This window comes from Rhinatrema bivittatum, chromosome 3 (genome assembly GCF_901001135.1).
Source record: "Rhinatrema bivittatum chromosome 3, aRhiBiv1.1, whole genome shotgun sequence".
NCBI lineage: Eukaryota > Metazoa > Chordata > Amphibia > Gymnophiona > Rhinatrematidae > Rhinatrema > Rhinatrema bivittatum.
The window spans coordinates 233,208,805-233,234,187 of record NC_042617.1 but is presented as its reverse complement, the minus strand read 5'-3'; the positions used below and the strand labels follow the sequence as shown (position 1 = coordinate 233,234,187).

The window sequence follows — 25,383 nt, the reverse complement described above, 5'->3', positions numbered from 1 at the left end:
GGCCTCCTCAAGCTCCCTCACGCAAGAATCACATGACTAAATTCAACACGTGAGAGCGCCATATCCATCACCTGCCCCAAACTATGGAACGCTTTACCAATTGGAATAAGAACTCAACCAAACATAAAAATGTTCAAAAAGACTTAGAAACCTGGCTGTTCACGAGAGCCTACTCAAATTCACTCAATCAACCAGCAGACGTATCAAATACGCAACCCAACAACATAAAAAGTATACATCCCCAGCTAAGTAATAATAATGTATAGGAAATATTTTTGCAATAGGAAATAAATTGTAGGATATAACAGTGTGTAAGAAATATCATCCCCAGCGTAGCAACACTGGGGTAGACTTTCTAAATTTGCGCGATCACGTACTTTTGTTTGCGCACCAGGCGCAAACAAAAGTACGCTGGATTTTATAAGATATGCGCGTAGCCGCGCGTATTTTATAAAATCTGGGGTCGGCGCGCACAAGGGGGTGCACATTTGTGCAACCAGCGCGCGCCGAGCCCAGCGCGCGCTGCCTGTTCCCTCCAAGGCCGCTCCGATTTCAGAGCGGCCTCGGAGGGAACTTTCCTTCGCCCTCCCCCCACCTTCCCTTCCCCTACCTAACCCACCCCCCGGCCCTATCTAAACACCCCCCCCGTACCTTTGTCAGCAAAGTTACGCCTGCTTTCAGCAGGCATAACTTTGCGCGCGCCAGCCGGCAGCCTTGCTCCGTGTTCCAGTCCCGGGGGCTGGTCCGGAGGCCGCGGCCACGCCCCCCGGAACACCCCCCCCGCCGAAACCATGCCCGCGTCTCCACCCCCTAAACGCTGCGTCGCTCCGGGCACGCCCCCAACACGCCCCTTTTAGAAAGCCCCGGGACTTACGCGCGCGCCGGTGGCCTATGCAAAATAGGCGCGCGAGGGCCCTGCGCGCGTAAATCCGGACGGATTTATGCCCTGTGAAGGAAATATCCGTGCACTAGGAAATAACCTGCAGTCTGTAACAGTGTGCAAGAAATAACAGTGTGTAGGTAATAACCAGCAGTTTGTAACTTGCAGTATGTAACAGCGTGTAGGAAATATCTTTGCAGTAAGATAAAACTTGCAGTATGTATTAACTTGATGCGCAAGAATCTAGCAGATGCAACTAACCCACATTACATGATATGACTATGGGATGATAATGTTAAAATTTGTTGCATGTTTTTGTAAACCGTTCTGATGGCGAAACCGAATGACGGTAAAGAAAACATACAAAATAAATAAATAAATAAATATTTACTTCTATCAGTTTGGGCTTCGTTTTCGGGCCCCTGTGGGAAATTTCATTTTTCCCGCATTTTCCATGGGTCCCGATTTTTGTGTTAGTACGCGCTAACTATGGTTAGCGCGCACTAACACAAAGTACAAATTTTTCCAAAATTTTGGAAAAATTCCATTCGTTTTTCAGTGCCCTGGAACCATGACAAATTAGACAATTTTGTTGAAATTGTGTAATTTGTGAAAAGCTAATGCACATCTCTATACAATGGTAGCACTGTATACAAATATATCTCATACACATTCATTGTGGATATCTTGAAAACCAAGCCTTTTTGTGGCTCGAGGACCGAAGTTGCCTACCCCGATTTAGGGTTTAAAGCATAGAGCATTGATTAGTGGTACTGATTTGAACAGGCAGATTTCTTTCATAAAAGAGGAACATGATTCATTCCCATGTGCCACCGAATGCAGAAGACTGAATAAAAGGAGCAGTGCAATAGCCAATTTTTTCACATTCAAAGACATGCAAGCAAGCAAAGAAGCAAAATAGTGCTTTCTGTATGCTTAACTCTAAAAATTCTAACCCCCTAAAGTCAGGAGTAAATATATTACTTTCTTCCCTGGATTTAAGTTGCTGATTTAATAAAATGGACTTTCCACTGATCCTCTGTATAAGTGTGTAAAACTCATCCGGCAGTTCATCAATATCATTGTTACATTTGCACAGTGCAAGATACTATTTTGGACCACTGGAGTGGAGAAGTAGCCTAGTGGTTAGTGCAGTGGCTGACAACCAGGGAAGCCAGGGTTCAAATTACACCGATACACCTTGTGACCTTGGGCAAATCATTTTACCCTCCATTTTCTCAGGTACAGATGGGGAGGGCATTTACTAAGCTGTTTTAGGTGTTCACCACGTGGTGAATGGCCTACTGCAGTGATAAAGTGGTATTTGAAATACTGCCCATTATTCTGCCTCTCGCACTGAGAGTATGGTAATGAGCTGTGGTTTCCTGAGAAGTCTCTCATATGGGATTTGTTAAATGCTTCTGAAAAACCACACATTCTATATCAAGTAGTTCACCATTGTACATAATCACATATACTTTCAAAAAAATCAAATAGATTGGTAAGGCAAGACTTCCCCCTTTACTAAAACCATGTTTACTTTTCCCATTAAGCCAGTTATGACTTTTTGGCCAGCAATTTTAAGAAGATCTTCTACCATTTTGCCCGCACAGATGTCTATAGTTTCCTTAATCATCCTTATAACCCTTAGTGTTAACATTGGCCACCCTCCAGTCTATAGGAACTGTAGCAGTTTTAAATGATATTACAGGCAACAGGTCTGCAATTTCATATTAGAGTTATTTCAGAACTCTAGGGTGAATACCACCTGGTTCTGGTGATATGTTACTCTTTAGTTTTTCAATTTGATGTATTACATCTTCCATTAAGATTTCCTTTAGTTGCTCAGAATTATTACCATAAAAAAATGTTTCAGGTGTGGATATGTTTACAACATCATCCTCAGTAAAGTCCAAAGAGAAGAATTTATCTAGTTTTTCCTTCCCCATTTATTATTTTATATCTAACCTGCAAGTACCTATGCTCATCTATTTTCCTGATTTGGATCTGCTTTCCAAGTTTTGAGTTGACCTTTTGGCTTATAACTGCATCCTTCTCCTACCATTAAATCCTGCTGGCAGTCTTTTGGGCTTTCTTTAACCTTTTTTAATACATAGAATGGATATCTATTAAAAATGGAGGTGTAAGTAATTAGTATATTGTTGAAACTGTCATGAATATCCAAATTATTCTACTATAATGTTTAAAAAAAAAATAAAAAATTTTCCACACTTACAAATTTCGTCCTCTTGGAATTGCCTCTATGATGTTTAGTTTTTGAACAAATATGTTTACTTCTTATCTGTAAGTTGTGTAATTAGAATGTATGTTCAAAACTTTAATATTTCATTTTGCAAAGTTGATTCTTACTTTGTAATAGTTTTGAAAAACTAATAAATAAAAAAAAAAATAAAAACATAGAATGGAATACATTTTATCTTGGTTTTCAAGATGGTATTTTTAAACGTCTATACCTCATGCAAACTTAACTTTCCAACTGATCCTTTTAATTTTGTTCTAATTTCCTCATTTTTTTTTATAGTCTCCCTTTTTAAAGTTATATGCTACTGCAATAGTTTTACTTAATGTCCTCCTTTCAGTTATGCCAAATTTGATTGCATTATGATCACTATTGTTAAGTGGCTCTCCAAAGTAATGCCTTGCACCAGGCCCTGTGTTCCACTGAGGTCTAGATCTAAAGTAGCTCCCCAACTCTCATTGGCTCTAGGACTAGCTGCTCCATAAAGCAGTCATTTATGACGTCTAGAAACTTAATCTCTTTAGCAAGTCCTGATGAGACACTAATAAAGTTCCCTTTATTATTGTGATACCAACTTTATTTGCATTTCTAATTTCTGCTAGCACTTCACAGTCTGTTTCTTCATATTGGCCAAGATGACAATAATATACACCCACTGCTTTACTCTCATCCTACACACACACACAAATTTCTATCCATAAGGATTCCACAGTCAGGGATATTGCTAGCCATGAGCACACAGCCCTGAATCTCAAACAGCTGTTCTTTTTACTTCTCCGCAGGGAACAAGGGAGGAAGGGGCTGGAAAAGGAAGCAAAACACTTGTTTTCTTCTCTACAATATCTGCTCCAAATGTCTGCAGTCCCTGAAGAATTTTAATCAGGAAAATGAGGATCAGGCCACACAGGCCCAATCTGACATCCTTAGATTGAATGTCCACTGAAGACTCTTCCCCACCTCGCAGAAATAGGAAAATTAGTTCTTACCTGTTAATTTTCATTCCTGTAGTACCACGGATCAGTCCAGACTGTGGGTTGAGCCTCCTTTCCAGCAGGTGGAGACAGACTAAAACTGAAAGGATGTCCTACATGAGGACAGAGCCTATCATGTAACCCTTCAGTATAACCATTGTCAAAGCAGAAAACAACAAAACCAGAATAGGATCAAGCAAGTAACCATAACGCTCAAATGAGCAACTGCAGAACAATGTAAGAAACATGGTATGACTATACGGCTCTTGCATATACTTGGTAATTGAACAACCAAGGCTTCCGATGTAATTGCTCAGTATGCTTGCAAAGAATGAAGTATCAAAATCTGTGAATCTGCAGGAACAAGCTTCAAGAGGACAGAAAGAAAAGACAAACAGGGAAGGGCATCTGGACTGATCCGTGGTACTACAGGAACAAAAATTAACAGTTAAGAACTAATTTTCCTTTCCGTGTACGTACCCGGATCAGTCCAGACCGTGGGATGTACCAAAGCTTCCCTATGCCGGGTGGGACCGAGAGAGTCCCGCTCGAAGCACTTGCCGCCCAAAAGGACCAAAAACCGGCGCTTGCACATCCAGACGGTAGTGTCGAGCAAACGTATGCAAGGGCGTCCAGGTGGCGGCCCTGCAAATCTCTTGCGGAGAGACCGATTGACTCTCTGCCCAGGAAGTAGCCTGAGAACGTAGCGAATGAGCCTTTAAGCCCTCCGGAATTGTCCGCCCTTGGCAGAGACAAGCCAAGGAAATGGCTTCCTTCAACCATCGAGCAATAGTGGTCTTAGAAGCCGGCTTGCCCTGATTGGGACCACTCCAGAGGACAAAAAGATGGTCCGAGACCCGAAAATCATTGGTAACCTGCAGTTACCGGAGGAGAACGCGTTTGACATCCAGTTTACGAAGGTCGCCTCCAGCGTTACTGGCAATTTCATCCGGAGAAAACGCTGGAAGCTCTACTGACTGGTTGACATGAAAGGCGGACACCACCTTAGGAAGAAAAGAGGGCACCGTTTTGAGAGAGACACCGGAGTCGGAAAATCGCAGAAAGGGTTCCCTACAGGACCACGCTTGAATCTCAGAGACCCTCTGAGCGGAGGCGATCAAAACAAGGAAAACTGTCTTGCGCATAAGGTCCTTCACCATAGCCCGACGGAGAGGTTCGAAAGGAGCAGAGCACAGGGCCCGGAGGACCAGATTGAGACTCCACAAAGGACAAGGATTGTGAGAGGGAGGACGCAGGTATTTGACTCCCCTCAAAAACCAAACGACGTCCAGGTGAGCCGCTAGAGGATGACCCTCGACCCATCCGAGAAGAGAGCCAAGAGTGGAAACTTGCACGAAGGAGAGGCCCTTGGAGAGACCCTTCTGTAGAAAAGAAAGAACTAACAAGACCGGGGCAGAGCGAGCTGAGACACCTGACTCTTCACAAACAGTCTCAAAGACTTTCCAAATGCGCACGTAGGCTAGAGATGGCAACTGCTTCCGGGCTCGAAGCAAGGTGGAAATGACCTCTTCCTTGTAGCTCTTACATCTCAGACGCCGCCATTCAAAAGCCAGGCCGCTAGACAAAAGCGATCGACCTGGTCGAAAAATACGGGCCCCTGCCGCAGTAGACGAGGAAGATGGCCCAGCCACAGAGGTAAGTCCGTCGCCAGGTTGACAAGATCTGCGAACCATGGCCTCCGAGGCCACTCGGGCGCTACCAGAACCACCAGGCCCCTGTGGAGTTCTATTCTTCTGAGGATCTTTCCCACTAGGGGCCACGGAGGGAACACGTACAGGACGACCTTGGGCCAAGGAAGAGCCAGAGCATCTACTCCCTCTGAGCCGTGCTCCTTCCAGCGGCTGAAGAACCGATTTGCCTTGGCATTGCGCATGGTTGCCATTAAGTCCAGGTGGGGAGGGCCCCACCTGCCGACGATCAGATTCATGGCTACGTCCGAGAGTTCCCACTCTCCCAGATTGAGCGATTGGCAACTGAGAAAATCGGCCTGAACATTCTCCTTGCCCGCAATGTGGGAGTCCGCCAGGCAAACCAGGTGCCGTTCTGCCCAGGCGAAGAGTCGGCTGGCTTCCAGGGCCACCAGGCGACTGCGGGTGCCGCCCTGACGATTGATGTAAGACACGGTGATGGGGTTGTCGGACAGCACTCTCACCGCTTTGCCGCGTATGAGGGAGACGAACTCCTGCAAAGCCAGACACACCGCCCGGGCCTCCAACCGATTGATGTGCCAGCAAGTCTGAATGGGCGACCAGACTCCCTGAGTGGACCTGGACAGGCAGACCGCACCCCAGCCCGAGAGACTGGCATCCGTGGTTACTACTGTCCACTGTGGAGATCGAAGGGGCGCATTCCCCGGAGAAGATGGGGGAACGAAAGCCACCACTGCAAGTCGGCGACGGTAGAGACCGAGAGGGGGAGGACTATGTGAAACTGTTCCGACAACGGCTGCCAAAGGGATAGTAAAGCTTTCTGTAATGGTCGCATATGAGCAAAGGCCCAGAGAACCAGATTGATGGTGGAAGCCATAGACCCGAGAACCTGCAAATAGTCCCAGGCCATTGGCAACGGCAACGAGAGCAGATTCCGAATCTGGTTGATCAACTTGAGGGCCCGCACACGAGGCAAGAAGACCTTGCCCACTCGAGTGTCAAAGCGGGCTCCCAGTAACTCCTGGGAGGGCTGAAAGTTGCTCTTGGAAAAATTCACTATCCACCCGAGAGACGCGAGGAGGGCTAACATCCGATTCACCGCCTGATTGCAGAGAACCTCCGACTTGGCCCACACAAGCCAGTCATCCAGATAGGGGTGAACTAGAATGCCTTCCTGACGAAGGGCTGCCGCCACCACCACCATGATCTTGGTGAAGGTGCAAGGCGCGGTCGCAAGGCCAAAAGGTAGGGCCCAAAACTGGAAATCCCAGTTGAGGATGTGGAAACGAAGATACTTCTGGTAATCGCGGTGAATCGGGATATGAAAGTATGCCTCTGTCAAATTGAGCGAGGCGAGGAACTCTCTGGGGCGAACCGCCATGATGACCGCTCGCAAGGTTTCCATGCGAAAACGTGGGATCTTGAGAGCACGGTTGACCCATTTGAGGTCCAGGATTGGCCGAAAAGCCCCGTCCTTCTTGGGTACCACGAAGTAAATGGAATACTGGCCTGCGCCGAGCTCCTTATCCGGGACTGGGACAACTGTGCCCAGACTAAGGAGTCTGGCGAGAGTTTGCTCTACCGCTTCCCGTTTGGAACACCCACAAGGGGAGAAAAGAAAGAGATCGAAGAGGTCGCGGACAAGTTCGAAGGCGTACCCGTCTCATACAACGTCGAGGACACACTGGTCCGATGTGATTTTGACCCATTCCTCGAAAAAAAGGGAGAGGCGGCAGCCCAGAAAGGGGACCGAGGAATGGGCCGACTGACCTTCATTGAGTGGCAGGCTTGGGGGTGGAATGTGCAGGCTGGCCCTCGCGAAAGGGCCGACACCCACGAAAGGGCTGCAACCAAAACTGAGACCGGGAAGAATAACCCCTCGTGGAGCCACCCCGGCCGTGTGGGGTATACCGTCTCTGTCCCCAGAAACAAGGACAGGAGGGTGTAAAGGAGCGTGACTGCTTCGGACGATCCTCTGGGAGCTTATGGACCTTATTTTCCACCAAAGAATCCATAAGCTTCTCAAGGTCCTCTCCAAACAGCAACTTACCTTTGAAGGGCAGCGAGCCCAGCCGTGCTTTGGAGGACGGGTCAGCCGACCAAATGCGCAGCCAGAGGAGTCGCTTAGCGGACACCGCCGAGGCCATTGCCTTCGCCTGGACGCAGAGGAGGTCGTAGAGTGCATCGGCCCCATAGGCGATGACGGCTTCCAAACGTTCGGCCTGCTCCACCTCTGCGCCAAATAACTGTTGGGTCCACCTAAGACCTGTGCGCAGCATGAGACTGCTGCAGGCAGTCGCGCGGACCCCCAGAGCCAGGACATCAAAAATGCGTTTCATTTGCGCCTCAAGCTTGCAGTCCTGTCCGTCCTTCAGGGCCGTCGATCCCTTCACAGGGATAGTGATGTGCTTGGTGACCGCGGAGACGTAGGAATGCACAGAGGGACTTTTCAACATTTCTAAACATTCCTCCGGGAGGGAGTAGAGCTTGTCCATGGCGCGCCCCACCTGGAGTCCCGTTTCGGGAGCCTCCCACTCCCACAGGAGCAATAACTTGTGCATAGGATGAAATGGAAAAGCGCTGCCTGAGCCCTGAGTCCCACCAGGACTGGGTCCATATTTGTTGGCAAGGAGGCCAAAAGGGTATCCGCAGAGGGCCCCTCCAACCCCAATTCCTGGAGTACAAATGGGATGAGGGGCTCCAACTCCTCCCTCTGGAACATCCGGAGAACCCTGAGATCATCCCCCTCCAGAGGGGGAAGGGTAGCTGAATCAGAAAAAGGGTCAGGATCTGGAAGTACCGGATCCACCGGGGGGTCGGGGGGCACACCTGGGGCCACACACACCCGAATGGACCCTGGAGGCTCCACAGCCAGGCGGGCAGTCAACAGCGCGGAGCAAGGGATTTTTTCCAGGGGGGGGGGTCAAGGTGGGGCTTTCCCCTCCTCCTGCAGGCTAGCCAAATAAGATTTGTGCAGGAGGAGGACAAAATCTGGTGTAAAATGAGCCCTAAAATTCTCGGGAGGGGGGGCGATGGAGGGATCAGGGACCACGTCCTGGGAGGCCTGGGGGCTCAAATCGGGGGGTAGATAAAAAAAATTTGGCTCCCCTGCCCCAGGCAGCTCCGAAACGGGAGCTGCCGAAAAATCCAAGATGGCTGCCGTTCCCGGGCTTTGCCGACCCGGGAACGGGCTGGGGATGCGATCCCTGGGCTAAATTTGCATGACCTGCCGAGGAGGGGCCTTCCCCACCCGGCAGGCAAAGTCCCTCCTGTGAAAATCACGAAGAGGGCAGCCCACAAGCAAGACAGACTGCCGGCCGTGGCATGAGAGAAGCTGCTCTGAAGAGAAAAAAATCTAAAAAAAAGAAATGATTGGCAGCCCGCCGGCAGGAGTGAAGCAGGGGAGAAACCTGCTGACTCCTGCCTGTCTGGCTGCTGGTTCAAGCCCCCTGAAAACCAAAGAATAAAAATAAGAAAAATATGAAAAATAATTTTCAAGTGCTGGGAAAGTTAAATAACTTTTAAACTTTTTTTTTTTAACTGAGCAGACAGTTAACATATAATTGTATAGCAGAACAGTATGCACTTTTGGCATCATGAACCAGAATGTATGCACTATTCCACTTTCCATATCCACCCAGCATAAACAACTTACATTTTAAATTTTCTGCTAATGCTTTAGGCACCCCACCCACCAGACATTTCATGTATAGCGGAGTAGTACACACTTTGCTACCTTGCACCAGAAAGTATGCACTATTCTGCCTTCTGTACCCACTCCAGAGAACTTACACGCAAAGCAGAATAGCATGCACTTTGGCACTATATACTAGAAAGCCAGCACTATTCCGCCTTTGGTGCCCACCCAAGAAAATATAAATTTTAGCTTATGCTTTGGTTTGACTTACCGAGCAATCAGCCTTCGCTTTCCCTGTGCAAGGATGAAGGAACCATGGCTGCTTCTAGAAAAACTGGAGACATCACTGATAATCTTCATGTGCACATTGCACACAACGTGTTTATTCAGGGAATAGAAATGCTTATAGTAAGCCATTGGTGCAACATGGGTGCAATCGATTGTGCCCATTACATTTGGCATGTCAGTTATATTGAAGAAAGTGTACTTCATTTCCTGCCACTCTATAAGTTGAAGTGGATACTTGATGTACTCCTTGATCCGTTTTATCATGGCCCTCAGTACCTGGCTGAAATGCCTTGAAAACATTGACTGATACATATCAGCCACTCCAGCCACTGTATTCTTGAGAGAGCCAGGGACAAGAAAATGCAAGGTATCGAGAAGCTTGACCAAGCATGGAATGGCACGTCGATGATTGGTTAGAGGCTAGATATCTGTAATTTCTTTAGAAAGAAAAATTGCCCTGAAGCTCAGTCTATATGTCCGCACATCTGTCTCCAGTTAACTACAGCAATGTTGTCCTTGGACAAAATATCTGCTGCTTGCAAGTTCTTCTGCGAATGGCTTGATCCAGGTCAGCCTGTCCTCTTGGACTCTTCTCTCTTCCTCAGCGATAAAATGTCTTCCTTCTCTCTCTTCCCTGCTATAAAGCTTTTTCCACTCTTATGTACCAAAAATGTACCAAAGCATTAAAAAGCATTAAAAAAAAAAAAGTACATAATCCATGTTTACCACAGAAAAGTTCAGCTTCACAATAGACTAAAATGGCCACAAGACGGGAGATCATGTGAGGCATTGAAGGGAGCAGATGTGATCTCCCTTCTCGGGTTTGACCACACCATCTAACCCCATCCCGCTTATCCCATTTACCATCCTTCATTGCGGGGGCAGCTCCTTTATCTAGCTGCAGCATTCTGAGTCGTTTTGGTGGGCAGATGGCGTCTCGAAACACTAAAAAGGACAAATACAGAGAGAAGACATGTGCACTAGAGCAGCCGGCCAAGGAGAATACAGGGCCGGTGGACACAGTGGCCCCACCACCGGCCACGCTTGCGGAAATGACAGCAGCAGTCATCGCAGCTCTGTCCCTGGAGTTTAAAAAGATATCCGTGCAACTTGCAGAACTCTCGGCTGGCATGGCAGGGTTCAAAAAAAGAATGGAAGACATGGAAGGCGGTGTTGCAGACAACCAAGATGGCCTCCATACTACACAGGCTGACATTGCGGCCTTGAAGGCCGCAGTAGAGAAACAAGGCGCCAAGTTGGAGGATCTGGAAAACCGTGCCCAGCGGTCCAATTTGAGGTTTGTTGGGCTGTCCGAAACCATAGAGGAGAATAACCTACCTTGTTTTCTCGAAAAATGGCTCTCGGAGGAACTGCAGCTGCCTGCTGTGCACGGCCCACTTCGGGTGGAACGCGTGCATCGGCTAGGCCCCAAGAGAGCTGAGGGAGAAAAGCAGAGGGTGGTCATTGCAAAGCTCCTGAACTTTGCGCACAAAACGGACATTATGAGTGCCATTCGGCAAGGCAAAACGCTGACACAAAAATTTTGGTTTTCCAAGACTTTTCAACGGCTCTCTCGGCTCAGCGGCAAGTGATGGTCCCACTATGTACCCAGTTGTTTGCTCTGGGCCAGCGTGCAGTAATGATCTGCTGGTTATCGGATGCCCCCGTGATTCAGCAGTGTCTGTGCACCATCCCAATGGGGCCTCCCACCGATGCCCGCACCAACGCTCCGGGTGATGCCTGATGTGTTCGTGGTGGCAGTGAGGGCTGTCATTGAGAAAATTGGTGTTTTCAGCTACAGGCCATGATTTGTTTTGGCCATAGTGGGGTGGAGTTTTATGCTTCTACTCCCTTGGTTTCCCCTTTGCTTTCTCTGGTTGCCTAGCGGCTCATTTTTAGCTTCACGAGAATGGAGTACCTTCCTCAGGATCTGCCGTCAATATTACTTATCACACGCACAATCGTGTACCTGGCAGAGGGGAGCACCTGTATTTTTGTGTTTTGTTCTTCTCTCTTTTTTTATATAACTCGTTTCTCTGGGGTTCTATCTCACTTTGGGATGCCGGCAGGACACAGGATACCCCTTATGAGATGGCAGATTTTGACTATTGAGCCAACATTTTTCTATCTGGGTTTGTTTTCTTTAATTGCTTCTCCTTTTTCTTATTTATCGGATTAGGTAAGGATAGCTAAGGTGCCAGGATTCATAAACTGTCGTGCAGTGGTATGGGATATCATTGTACTTGTCTCAGATCAGTTTTGCAAAGATGGGATTCACACAGGCTATTTTTCATTTTTTTCCTTTTTTAGCAAATGGTGGGGTGGGGTGGAGGGCTTGGTTTGCATAGTGGTGATCTTCTCCCGTTGTATTAGAGGCAATGGGGATAGTGGGATGTGGGTATGGGACTGGGTGCGGAACTTTGGGGTTCATCCTGGATTCTCAATCTCTCATTGATATGTGAGGATTTTGCTGTCTGTGGTCTGCTGGGGCGATGTTAGACTGGAGCTTGGTGCAGGAAGTGGGGGGGTGCTCGTGCTGGGAGGGTACCCCTGCTTTCTTTTAGGATTTCATGATTTCCTTAATGGTTGATATGCCCAGGCTCTGATGGCCCTTAGGCCTCGGGTGGTTTCATGGAATGTCTGGGGAATCTATTCCCCGGTCAAGCGTACTAAGATTTGCACAGTCTTGCGGAACACCTTAAGCTGAAGCAGGGATGGGTGGGTGAAGTGCATTATGCCTCCACCACCACAAAATCCGCAGGGGTGGCCATACTAATCCATAAGAAGATCCCTATTACCATCAAATGGGAATTAAAGGACCCTCAGGGACAGTATATAATATTGGTCGCGGAGCTTTTTACTACTTCACTGGTGTTATGTAATAGATATGCCCCAAACAATTATACTTCCGCCTTTTTTAGGGACATTTATGGTTAGTTGGTGCCTTATTTGGACCATATTTTAATTGTGGGAGGGGACCTTAACCCAGTCAGGGATCCCATTTTGGACTCATCACATGGGACCCGTCCTACTCGCCCGCCTAGTAAAGGGATTGCTTTTTTAGAACATTCCTTGCATTTGGTGGACGTATGGCAGACGTTTCATCCCATGGAGACTGATTTCACACATCTCTCTCGGGCCCATGCCTCCTACTCGCGCTTGGACTACCTCTTCATCAGTGACTATGCCTTCCCTAAAGTGCTAGATGCCACAATAGAGGAGCTTAGTATATCAGACCACGCACCTATATGGATTGAACTTTCCTGGTCCTCTGCTCCATCCTCTTCCAACCTGTGGCGATATCCATATTTTTTAGCCAAGGACACTTGTTTTCAGGAGTTTAGTCGGATTATTCACAACTCAATCAAGAATATGCGAAGGACCCTGTTCTGTTTTGGTATGCAGGCAAAGCAGTAATCCACTGTGATATTATTTCATATCTGTCCCACCGCCGGAAAATGTTGGATAAGCATTTGCTGTCATTGACGGCCCAATTCCATAAGGCCAAACGATCCTTTATTCATTTTCTCACACTCAATCCAATCGTGAACATTTGCTGGCAGTCCAAGCAGCGAGCGAAAAAGAGCACGCTCTATTACCAATATCGGCTGTTTCAGTATGGCAATAAAGCAGGGAAAATGATGGCCAACTTAATTCGCACAGCCCGCCGCTCCAGACATATTGCAGCGCTGCGAGATCACGCTGGGCACATCAATACTGATACGCCCGCAATCTTGACCACTTTTTGTCGGTTTTACTCAACTCTTTACTCCTCAGATGAAGCGCATTCAATCGAGGCAGACCGTTTCCTCTCCCAAGTGACCCTCCCAAGTTTAACATTAGAGCAGCGAGCCCATTTACATGGTCCTATTACTACCCAGGAGGTTCTTCACGTTATCCAACTAGCGCCTCGTCTTAAGGCTCCCGGCCCGGACGGGTTCACAGTGAAGTTTTATAAAACCCTCTCTGCGGAATTGGGGGGCTTGTTGTCCTCTGTCTTCAATGAATTAATCCAGACATGCGCCAGATATGTCCCTACCAACACAGCGCACATTACATTAATCCCCAAACCCAGTAGAGAGCCCTTGTCTCCAGCTTCCTACCGCCCCATTTCCCTTTTAAATTTCGACCAGAAGTTGCTTGCCAAGATTTTGGCGGAGCAGCTGGCAGTTATATTGCCGGAAATGATACAGTCGGGACAGGTGGGATTTGTTCGGGGACACTATGCCCTCAATAATATTCATCTGGTTACTACCAATATGGCATTATGCTAAAGGGCGGGTGATCCGTTCTTGGTTGTGAGCCTGGACACGGAAAAGGTGTGTGACTGAGTCGAATGGAAATATATGTTTCTTCTCCTTCGTTGCTTGGGCCTTGAGGGTTTTTTTTTTTTTTAAACAGTATCTGTCTGTTGTACACAGACCCAAGGCCTCCATTATTGCCAATAATTCGCAGTCTTCCCCTTTTCCGATTCATTGAGGCACAAGACAGGGATGCCTGCTGTCCCCCCTGCTATTTCTCTTGACTCTGGAGCCCTTGCTGCGCAGTATTCAGGCCACCCCGGAAATTAGGGGTATCCTGCTTCAGGGGCCAGTGTTCAAGTATGCTGCCTTCACGGACAATATCTTGTTGTTCCTCACCATGCCTGAACGCTCGCTTCCCCCCCCCCAAGGCTTTTTTCATTTTTTTTTTTTCATTTAGATTTTTATATTCCGCTTTTCGCATTTTTTTCAGCACTTCAAAGTGGATTACATTCAGGTACTTTAGGTATTTCCCTATCCCCAGAGGATTTACAATCTATGTATGTACCTGAGGCAATGGAGGATAAAGTGACTTGTCCAAGGTCACAAGGAGCAACAGCAGGACTAGAACTCTGGTCTCCTTCAGACTTTTGGGGGGTTTTCCGGACTCCAAACAAACTGGGAGAAATCAGAAGCTCTAAGTTTTCTTTCCACAGTTAGGGACCAGTGGCAGGGGCCTTTCCTGCTTCACTGGGCGACTGACCACATTCACTATCTGGGGATCTTGGTGTCCACCGATTTGGAGGCTTTATATGCTCTTAATAATTCACCCCTATTGTTATAAACAAGGGACAAACTCCAAGCATGGAAGGATTTGCCGCTCTCTTTGGGGGGCTGTATTAATATGTTTAAAATGATTTTGTTCCCCAAATGGCTGTATTGCTTCAGAACCTGCCGCTCCTTCTCAAATGGAAAGATGGACCTGGGTGTTTTGGATGCGCTCCTCCGTAAATTTTTGTGGCGGGGCAAGCAACCACACATTGCCTTGGCACAGCTCCGAGAGACATGGGGTCGGGGTGGTATAGGAATTACCGATCTTGCCCTTTATAATTTGGCCAGCAACATTTGTATTGTGAGGGGGTGGGTTGTTGGGTTCTTCAACTTATATATATATATATAAAGGCGGACCAAACGCTGGTGGCGCCCTGGCACTCAAGATTTGTTTTGCCAGTGCGGACCTCTCACCTTTCGGACAAACTGAGGCAACACACTCTACTAGAGCCCGCACGGCGGGCTTGGCAAAGGCTGTGCAAAATCTTGGGTATCCCCTCCCAATGCGCTTATCTCCTCCCTTTACAGGGGAACGCGCAATTTATGCTGGGCTCATACACCATGGCTTTCCGATGCTGGGCAAAGCAGGGGATCACTCAATTAGGGCATGTCCTGGATGGGGAGGGGGTACTTCTTTCACTTCCCCAACTCAGTGATATTTATAAGTTAAGACCCGATCAGGTTTTCCCCTACCTACAGCTGCAACACTATGTCAACTCCCTGCCAATGAACAGCAGGGCGCCAACGGTCTTTGGGGCGGTGAACAAGTTGCTACAGTTGCAGAAGTCAGAAAAGTTGACATTGGCTGGGGTGTATAAGGGGCTAAAGAACATGGCTATCTGTGACAAGTGTGAAGCTGGCTATCCGTACCTTCTGGGCATGCATTACAAAATATTTGGGTGATTTAATGGATGTTAGAGTTCCCTTCTCTCCGTCAGCCTTCTTGTTTGGTTATATAACTTCTTCCATGATTAGGGGGGGCAGAGCACCGCCTGCTCATTTTTAAGGCCTGCCAGGTCGGGAAAAACTTGATCTTTCTTCAATGGTGTTCCTCTGAGGCCCCCCTCATACTGGATGTGGAGGAATGCTTTTCACAGACTGTTGGAGATGGCGAGCCCAGCTTCCAGATTGTCACCGCTGCATCGCCGTAAATTTCTGAAGACATGGAACATTTACATACAATCTTTACCACACCGAGCGCGGAGTTTGATTTTGAATGACTGAATGTGGGCGCACAGTGTGCTGGACAGGCCGGTTTGGGTACCGCTGGGTTTTCTCTAGGGGCCTTGTGATGCATTTTGATACTTTGGCCCTCGACCATAAGGTGACAGAGTCGTGAATCCAGGAGGGGAAAAAAAGGGGGGGGGGGGGGGTAGGGGGCAGGTGGGGAAACTGTAGGGGGCAGCGGGGTCCCAGAGGAAATGTAAATGAGCAAGAGTGTATTATTCCATTTATGTATCCCCGGGCTGTGGAAGTGTCCACACAGCCCAGGTGGTGTGTTTTGTTTCTGCTCAATAAAAATCATTTATTCAAAAAAATGGCCCAAGAAAAATGTGCTTTAACTATTACTCCTGCCCTGACCCAGGCATTAAATTTCCACTGCTATAATACTAGCATCAAGACATCTCCCCACTAAAGTGGCTCTTTACATTACTCTGTAATAGCTAATGCCCTCTTTTACATGTGATTTGCATGCACCCACGCATGCATTTTTTAAAAGCATTTACATGATTAAAATTGGATTTTACTTGTGTAAATGCATTTTACCCATGTAAATGGGCTTTTGAAAATTGCTACAATATATACCATTGAATTGTTTATAGGATATTTAAGTGTAAGTGCACTTTATGCAGATAAATGGCTTTTAAAATTGCTATGAGTATGTGTTACATTTACAAGTGTAATTCCTTTTAAAATTACCCTTTAAGCGTACCACAGGTTGTTTCATAAATGTGTTTTTTTGGCACTAAAAACACATCTAACATAGTGCATTCACACATGCAAATGATGCTTGTCTTTGGCTTTATAATTCTGACCAAAACAAGGCTGGGTCCAAGATGAAACTTAGAGCACCTTTTTTGTTACAAAAGTCACCATCATGCCTGAGTAAGGTTAGTGCCAAAAAACCCATGCTAAAACTGGAGTAAAACTGGAGTAAAAACTCCATACATCAGCCTCTATGTTACTAAGATCTTAAGGTACTCCCAAGGAGCATTTTGAACTGTGCCAATGTTGATAGCAATTAAGCAAATTTGGATATATTAGCAGACCTTTTTGGGGGCATTCCACCTTCTTATATGATAAAAAGTTAATACAATAAGTAGAAAACTATGAGATTATATAGTACACTGAAAGATATGGGAACTTATTCTTTGGAAAGTGATTAGATTAAGGAGGTGGTGGAATCAGCAAAGGAAAGGAATGTTAAGATGTTTATAATTGTCCTATGGTTGGGAAGCAAAATCAAGCACAAGATGATGATAATGTCAGGGGTCACCAGGTTAAATGCTGTGAAAATGGATTTAAATAATGATCACTTGCTTTAAGCACAATAACCTAATGAAAGGCCATTCGGCTTATACTTATAATTTTTGTACATTTGGTAGGTGTTTGCTTTCATAAAAGAACACACCTATTTATAGTTCTCCTAAAGTCTTGGAGTGCTCGGAGATAGTCCTTTGGCAAGTTATTTTGCATGGAGGGCAGAAAGCTAGAGACAAGCCAGCCACAAAGGAGTGTAAACAGTGGTGTGAATGGTGGCAAAAGAAAAACAAACATTTTAAAAAGAATAACAAATATATATCAAAATTATATAAAACTGTAAAAATTCATCTTATTAAACCATCATTAAGTCAAAGATGATTTTAATTTAAATATACAGCAGCAGAGGGAAAGTGCGACCAAGATAGATTTTGATTGTTCTTCGTAATTAAATAACAGGTACTAAGGTCATCAAATGCTGGTTTATTCAAAAGCTCCAAAATATTTTGATAAAGGTACAATCCCCTGACATAGGGTTTATGGAGCATAAGGATTCTAACACAGCATCGTTGGATGATGATATTGTAATCCTGCCCTTCAAGGATCCAGCTTCCAACCTGGTCAGTATTTATTGCATCTGTGATAATTCCTGGCAGATTGGCCATATATGTGAAGTCATTTTACTGGCTGCCCCGTAGAGACACCTATTGGGTTCCAGAAACACACATTGATGGGACATTCAAAAGCATGTGCAAGGCAAGATTTTAACTACACCTTTTTCATTTGCGTTAAGCCATGCGATATGGCTTTATTGCACTTAGCGAAAATTCTGCTAAGAAAAATGTATACTTTTGTAAACCGTTGTGATGGCTCTACCGAATGACGGTATATAAAACTCAAAAAATAAATAAATAACTAAATAACTAAATAGTGGTTTCAGTATTTTAAGCTGCTAGGGGAGAGAGAACATAGATTAGTACCACGGGGTGGGGGGAAGAGACACTCTCTACCTGGGTAACATCAAGCTAGGTTGAGAGAACATTGCACAAATCTCATCTTTGGGTGAGTTTCCTTTCTCCGAAGGTCATCAAATCTTCACAAGAGTGCATGGTTCTGTTCGTATGTCGCACTCTGGATGACAAAGTGGCCCCTAACCCCTACACTAATACCTAAACCTCACCTCGAGTAGCTAGGTGGGCCTCATATAGAGGTATAAATACCTACCTAGTATGAGGGCCTTATAGCTAGGCGCTTGCTCTCCCCCCCTCCCCCAGTGGCTGTAGATAGGAAAACAACAATTCTGGCACATCGCAAAGTGCGAAAAAGTTATTGCAGTTTGTGCTAATACCTATGCGAAGCGCTAAGATAGTGCACTTTGTGATACACAGCCTATTACCATAAAACACACCCCTTTTCCTATCGCATGCAATATTTAGTGCATTTTGATAAATCCAGGCCTTAGATTGTAAGTCCTCTGTGTATAGGGAAATACCGTCAGTACCTGAATGTAATCAGCTTTGAAATGCTGAAAAAAAGTGCAAAAAAGCGGAATATAAATAAAAGAAATAAAATAAATTACTTACCTTTCCTGGCTTTTTAATCAAGGCGCATACACACTAAAATTAATTTACCCCATTGCCCTGCAAGTAATGATTAAAAACACTCTTTCACTGCCAGCTAAATCTTCTCATCCCAATACTCCCTCAATACAGAAAGCAGGCTAGGTATAACACTAATTAGCAATTCTGGATACCAAGCTGCGACTGACTTGCTCTATGGCATTTGGTAGCACAAAGGGAACAGAAATTAAGAAAAAGGATTCCTCTATGTTATGTTTGGGAATAAAATGCCCAAATTGATCAAGAGTGCTTGCATTCCTATAATCCCATGGCTAGTGATGTTAGGCAGAGCAAATATCATGCATGGTGCAAATTGTTTATATACAGAAAAAAAAAAAGAACATACCCTCAATAAAAGAAATTCTGGTTTAACGAAGTCTAGCAAATACATCGTATCTGGAGCACGAAGCCAGTCAGCAATTGACCTGTTAAAATCGAAATCCAGCTAGTCAACACAAAAATCAAATCTTCCTTCAGTAGATATATTTTGATACATTTTCGGTACTTATTTCAAAAGTTTAAGTCAAATTTAATATACTTTAAAAGAAACACAGCATTTTACATAAATTAGGCGTCCCTTTGACTAAGAAGCCAGTAACTACAAACCTGTCAATTTATTAGTATTTCCATTTCTGCCTTCTACCAACTAGGCTAGTCAGCAGGGTTTTAAGGGTCGGGGCTAATAGGATAAAAAGCGACGGGGTTTAGGGAGGCCTTTCCTTTACTGGGGCAAACAGGGAACAAACTGGGGAAACAAGTAATTGCATCGGTGTGCGTATCTTTTAAAATCCCCCCCACTTAAACGATTGAGGCAGTATTTACATGCAGATGTGTGCGTCAATGTAAAATTGTGCACACATGTACACGCATATAGTCGATTTTATACCATATGTTCATGTGCTCCCGCGCGCAGATCTTAAAATTCACCTTAATACATACAGGTGTATCTTAAGCCAGCTAACACATTTTCACCTGTTGTTGGTTTTTAGGTATATCATCGCTAGTGCTAGTGTGGCACCGGGGCATGTAACATCCACATTTATGGTGTCTCCTTCCTGCAAAAGAACATTGTTTTTAAGTGCAACCTCCAGATACATATGAATGAGAGCAGAAGTGTACATCTTTTCAAGCAGGCATGCAAACACTGAGGTCAATAATTCAAAGTTATTTAGAAAGATACCTCAAGCAGTCTAAATGGCAAGTTTCTGAATATTGAGCCACTTATCCAGCTAGATTTTAGCTGGTTAAGACACTATGCGGCTAAAATCTAGATTTAAAAAAAAAAGAGGCATTCCGGGAGTGATTTGGGAAGGAGTTAAGTTATCCAGCTAACTTAGTTGAATTTCACTACTATCCGGCTTATTATCCAGATAACTTTAGACCTGCTTCAGAGCAGGTCTAAAGTTATCCAGCCTTGTGGCTGGATAACTAGCTACTTATCTGAATATCTTCAAACTACCCACAGTCTTATGTTTCCAGTACTGCTTCTGACAGATGCAACGCTGGAGTGGGTATGTTTGTACCTTGCAAAGGTCTTTTTTTTTTTTAAGGTATTGGAGGGGATGCGGGGGAAGGGGGTGGCCCGGTATATAGAAACTGTGGCTGGGTGTGTGGGTCGCAGGGCAGCCCAATTAAATTACATAGAAGAGGGTGGGGACAGCAGGCCCAACCTGCAGACACACCACACAGCAAAGTTGCTTACCTGTAACAGGTGTTCTCCCAGGACAGCAGGATGTTAGTCCTGACATATGGGTGACATCATTAGATGGAGCCCTGTCACGAAATACTTTTGCAAAGTTTCTAGAACTTTGACTGGCACACTGAGCATGCCCAACATGCCACTAACCCTGTGGCTACCAGGGGTCCCCCTTCAGTCTCGTTTGTAGCAAAAGTACGAGCAAAAAATAAAATAAGAAAACGGTATCGAATCCAACTCCGAGGGGTGGCGGACAGGTTTCGTGAGGACTAACATCCTGCTGTCCTGGGAGAACACCTGTTACAGGTAAGCAACTCTGCTTTCTCCCAGGACAAGCAGGATAGTAGTCCTCACATATAGGTGAATAGCAAGCTACAGGCTGACTCATAATGAAGCAGGCCAAGCAGCACATAACATGTGCAACAGGCACAACAACTGGGGTGCTGCTGGCAATGATGAGGCAGTCTGAAATTCACAGCGGGTCAAGGTAGGACGAGTTGGGTTCCTACACTGGGAATAAGTTCCTTAGGAGAGACTGGCCAAAGACAGAGTATTGTCGCCCAGCCTTGCCCAGGCAGTAATGGGCTGCGAAGGTGTGGAGAGAATTCCACGTCGCAGCCTTGCAGGTGTCGGCAATCGGTACTGAACAGTAGTGTGCTACTGATGTTGCTATGGCCCTGACTGAGTATGCCTTCACTCGTCCCTCGAGTGGAAGGCCTGCTTGCTGGTAGCAGAATTCAATGCTGTCTGCTAAACAGTTGGAGAGGGTCTGCTCGCCCACCGCAACTCCAAGCTTGTTTTTGTCAAAAGAAACAGAGTTGGGTGGACTTCCTTTGGACTGTGGTGCGGTCTAAATAAAACCCAAGTGCACGCTTACAGTCCAGGGTGTGCAGAGTTCGCTCACCCAGGTGAGTGTGAGATCTTGCAAAGAAGGTGGGCAAGACGATGGACTGATTTAAGTGGAAATCTGTTACCACCTTAGGAATGAATTTAGAGTGAGTGCGGAGAACCACCCGGTCATGTAGGAACCTTGTGTAGGGTGAGTAGGTCACAAGGGCCTGTAACTCACTTCCCCTGTGAGCAGATGTAATGGATACTAGGAAAATAATTTTCCATGTAAGATATCAGAGGTCTCAGGAGTGCAGGGGCTCAAAGGGAGGACGCATGAGCGTGCAAGAACTACATTGAGGTCCCATGCCACAACCGATGGTCTTAGAGGAGGCTTAAGCTGTAGTAGGCCTCTCATGAAGCGGCTCACCGGGGTTGAGCAGTTATCAGGGCATCCCCTACTCCTTGATGGTAAGCAGAGATGGCACTAAGTACTCTGATAGATGACATCTGGAGACCAGATTCTGAGAGGTGCCAGAGATAATCTAAGAGTGTTGATGTGGGGGCAAGTGAAGGAATTTAATCCTCTCTCTGTGCACCACACGGTAACCTCTTCCATTTAGAGCAGTAAGACTTCCGTGGGGAAGGCTTTCATGAAGCTACGAGGATTTGAGACACTCTACTAGAAAGATTGAGGGGCTGTAGTATCAACCTTTCAACATCCAGGCCGTCAGAGACAAGGTCTGGAGGTTCGGGTGGCGTAATTTGCCATGATTCTGTGTTATAAGGTTGGGCGCTGTGCCCAGGAAAATAGGTTCCTGGTCGGAGAGGTCGAGAATTATGGGAAACCAGACTTGACGTGGCCAATACGGGGGTATGAGTATCATTGAGCCTCGGTCCTGTTGTAGCTTTACGAGAGTCTTGCTTATTAGTGGAATTGGAGAGTACACATATAGCAGGCCCATGTTCCAGGGGCAAGCGAAGGCATCCATGGTTGGTGCTCTTCGGTCCCTGTAAAGGGAGCAGAAGCATTCCACTTTGCGATTCTGTTTGGACGCAAAGAGGTCGATGGCCAGCTGACCCCACCGGTGGAAGATTCTGCTCACAGAGGGATCCAGAGACCACTCGCGTGGTTGGAAACGTCGAATGAGACGGTCCACCAGTGCATTCTGTATGTCTGCCAGATAAGTGGCTCACGGTAGAATTGAGTGCAACAGGGCCCAGGCCCAGATCTGCGCTGCCTCCTGGCAGAGCAGATAAGAGCCCATGCTCCCCTGTTTGTTCAGGTACCACATTGCTACTTGGTTGTCTGTTTGAATCAAGACTACTTTGTTGGAGAGGCACTCCTTGAATGCATAAAGGGCGTAGCACATCGCTCGAAGCTCCAGAGGGCTGATCTGAAAGGTCGCTTCGGTTTTTGTCCAAGTCCCTTGGGTCTGAAGGCCTTTGAGATGAGCTCCCCAACCTAGGTTGGAGGCGTACATGGTTAAGGTCACCTGAGGAGCCGGTTGTTGGAAGGGTAGACCTGTTTGTAAATTGGCCTTAACCATCCACCAAATAAGGGGCAAACGAAGTTGGCTGGTTATGTGGACAAGGGACGTAAGCGGCTGAGTGGCTTGATGCCACTGAGACTTTAAAGTCCATTGTGTCAGTCTCATGGCTAAGCATGCCATTGGGGTAACATGGACTGTTGATGCCATATGGCTGAGCAACGTCAGTAGTTGTCGAGCGGAGGCTGTTTGTCGACTGCGGATAGAGCTGGCGAGCTTGGACAGCGTGGTTGCGTAGTCGTTGGGTAAGAACCCTTTGGCCACTGTGGTGTCTAGGTCAGCTCCTATAAAGGAGAGATGGTGAGACGGTGTCAAGTGGGATTTCGGGTAGTTGATCAGAAATCCCAGTGAGTACAGGAGCCATATGATGAGACCTAGGAATCATCCGAGGATGCTTCCTCCAATGGATTATAGGGAGTTTCCCCTTCTCCTAGTGGGCTTCCTGAGGAAGTATACCAAAACTGAGAGGGCGGGAAGGCATCGATGGATGCGGCACCAGCATCGAAGGAATCTGTGCTGGCATAGAGGGCACTGAAGCAGATGAGGTGCGTTTGGGCACCGACAGCCCCGATGGCCCTGGCATGGGTTCCAGCATCGGTGGTTCCCATGGAGGGATCTGGCTGGGAATCACCTCTTCCTCCTCCGAACCCGGTATGGGAATTGGGACCTGTGGAGGCCTCGATGGACGACTCGGTGCCAGCGTGTCTGATGGCACAGGTTGAGTCGGGAAGGCACCGATGAGCGTGTCCAGGCGTTTGAGGAGCAGTGCGCATGCGGAGCATGCTCAGTGTGCCAGAACTTTGACAAAAGTATTCCATGTCAGGGCTCCATCTGATGTTGTCACCCATACGTGAGAACTACCATCCTGCTCGTCCTGGGAGAATAATCTTATTTAGAAGGGGTATCAAGGGTATAGGGTACATGGCTCGACAGGAGAAGGTGAGAATCTCCTGCAGGCCCCTTTTACATTTTTTATTTTGATAGTACTACTTAACCAGATATCAAAGATTTTTATCCCGCTGAATATCTGGGAAAAATTATACGGCTAACTTGTCCACTCGACGGCTTACTGAATATTGGCCTCTTTAGGAATGTCATACAAGGCTCTATATAACAGTAGGTTTATGATTAATGTAAATGTTCATCGTTGCAGCATTATTGCTATTTTATGTGATTTTCAGTGTAATTGTACATTTACACTGAGAAGTATGAAACATAGAATTCGGAGAAATATATTTTGGGAGAAAAAATAGGGCATATCCTAAACATTTTACAAACTGAACACAGACCTTGATTTGATAGCTCGGGGACTTGTGCTTCTCTCGGTGCAGTCCCACTTGGGAGCGCCGGTGACCTCCAACCATATACTGGTACAGCTGCTCAGGAACATTCAGGTCAGACATGCCTATTAGGTTACTGCCATGCTGGAGCAAGAGGGACAGATGACATGAAAAGGGAGAAGACAAGCTACATCAAACTGGGGTTTTCAATTCACAGCTGAAAAATTTGGATATATTGGGGTTTGGGGTCACACATGAAATAATAGAAAATTACATTGTAGAAATGGTCTACATCTATCTTCGAAGGCAACTGTGTCCTAAGTGAACACTTCCAAACATAACCATTGACAGACATTTAAACCAGATGAGACGGCTTGTGAATGAAAGCTGATTGAATTTGACTGTCACCTCAGCAATCAAATGAGATTAGTGAAGGAAAAGTACTGTACCTTATAAAGCAATTAGCAAATGATAGGGAGCGCCTGCAGAAAGTACAGGGTTATACAGAGGGAAGGCAAGGAAAACAAGATAGACTTGCATAGATTGGAAGTAGTGCACATTTGTGTAAATACTGAAAACCAGACTGTAGCTCACAAGGACCAGATTTGGAGACCCCTGGTCTAGGCAACAAAATTCCAGATTTGCAAATCCTAATGACAGAGGATTACATATATATTGTTGCTGTTACAGAGATACGGTTCAATAAGTCATATCACTGGGATATGTGTATGCCAGGCTATATGATGATCCAATATTAGCAAATCAGTGTAACAAGGTGATGGCAAAACCCATAGGACTACGGAGTTCCATAGGGAGAGGCATGATCAGCAAGAACAAAAAAAAAAAAAAGTGAAGCCAAGTTGCTTAGCTGTAATAGGTGTTCTCAGGAGACAGCAGAACAAATCAGTCACACAAGTGGGATAGCATTTTCCAACAGTGAAGAGAAAGTGGACACGCATGCCTCAGTGTTTATAGCAAGCCAACCTTCAACTCTAAGAGGAGGAGGGTAGGATTGTGTGGCTGATTTGTCCTGTCTACAGAGAACACCAGTTATAGATAAGCAACTTTGCTTTCTCCGTGGACAAGGAGGACAGTATCTGAGGGATGAATTAAAACAATTGTTATGTTCTTATATTAGCAGTGACAACAAA

At 46.2% G+C, this 25,383-nt stretch overlaps 1 protein-coding gene across 1 annotated transcript in view; it reads right to left on the bottom strand.

Moving 5' to 3' along the window:
- The window catches only part of ANAPC1 (anaphase promoting complex subunit 1), a 540,434-nt gene that overhangs the window by 231,977 nt on the left and 283,074 nt on the right, over positions 1–25,383 (bottom strand). Inside the window, exons 15-17 of the mRNA XM_029596802.1 lie at positions 24,242–24,376; positions 19,851–19,933; positions 19,225–19,303 (exon numbers count right to left, since the gene is read on the bottom strand). Of these exons, the coding sequence (XP_029452662.1) occupies positions 19,225–19,303; positions 19,851–19,933; positions 24,242–24,376 (297 nt within the window). The remainder of the gene's footprint in view (positions 1–19,224; positions 19,304–19,850; positions 19,934–24,241; positions 24,377–25,383) is intronic.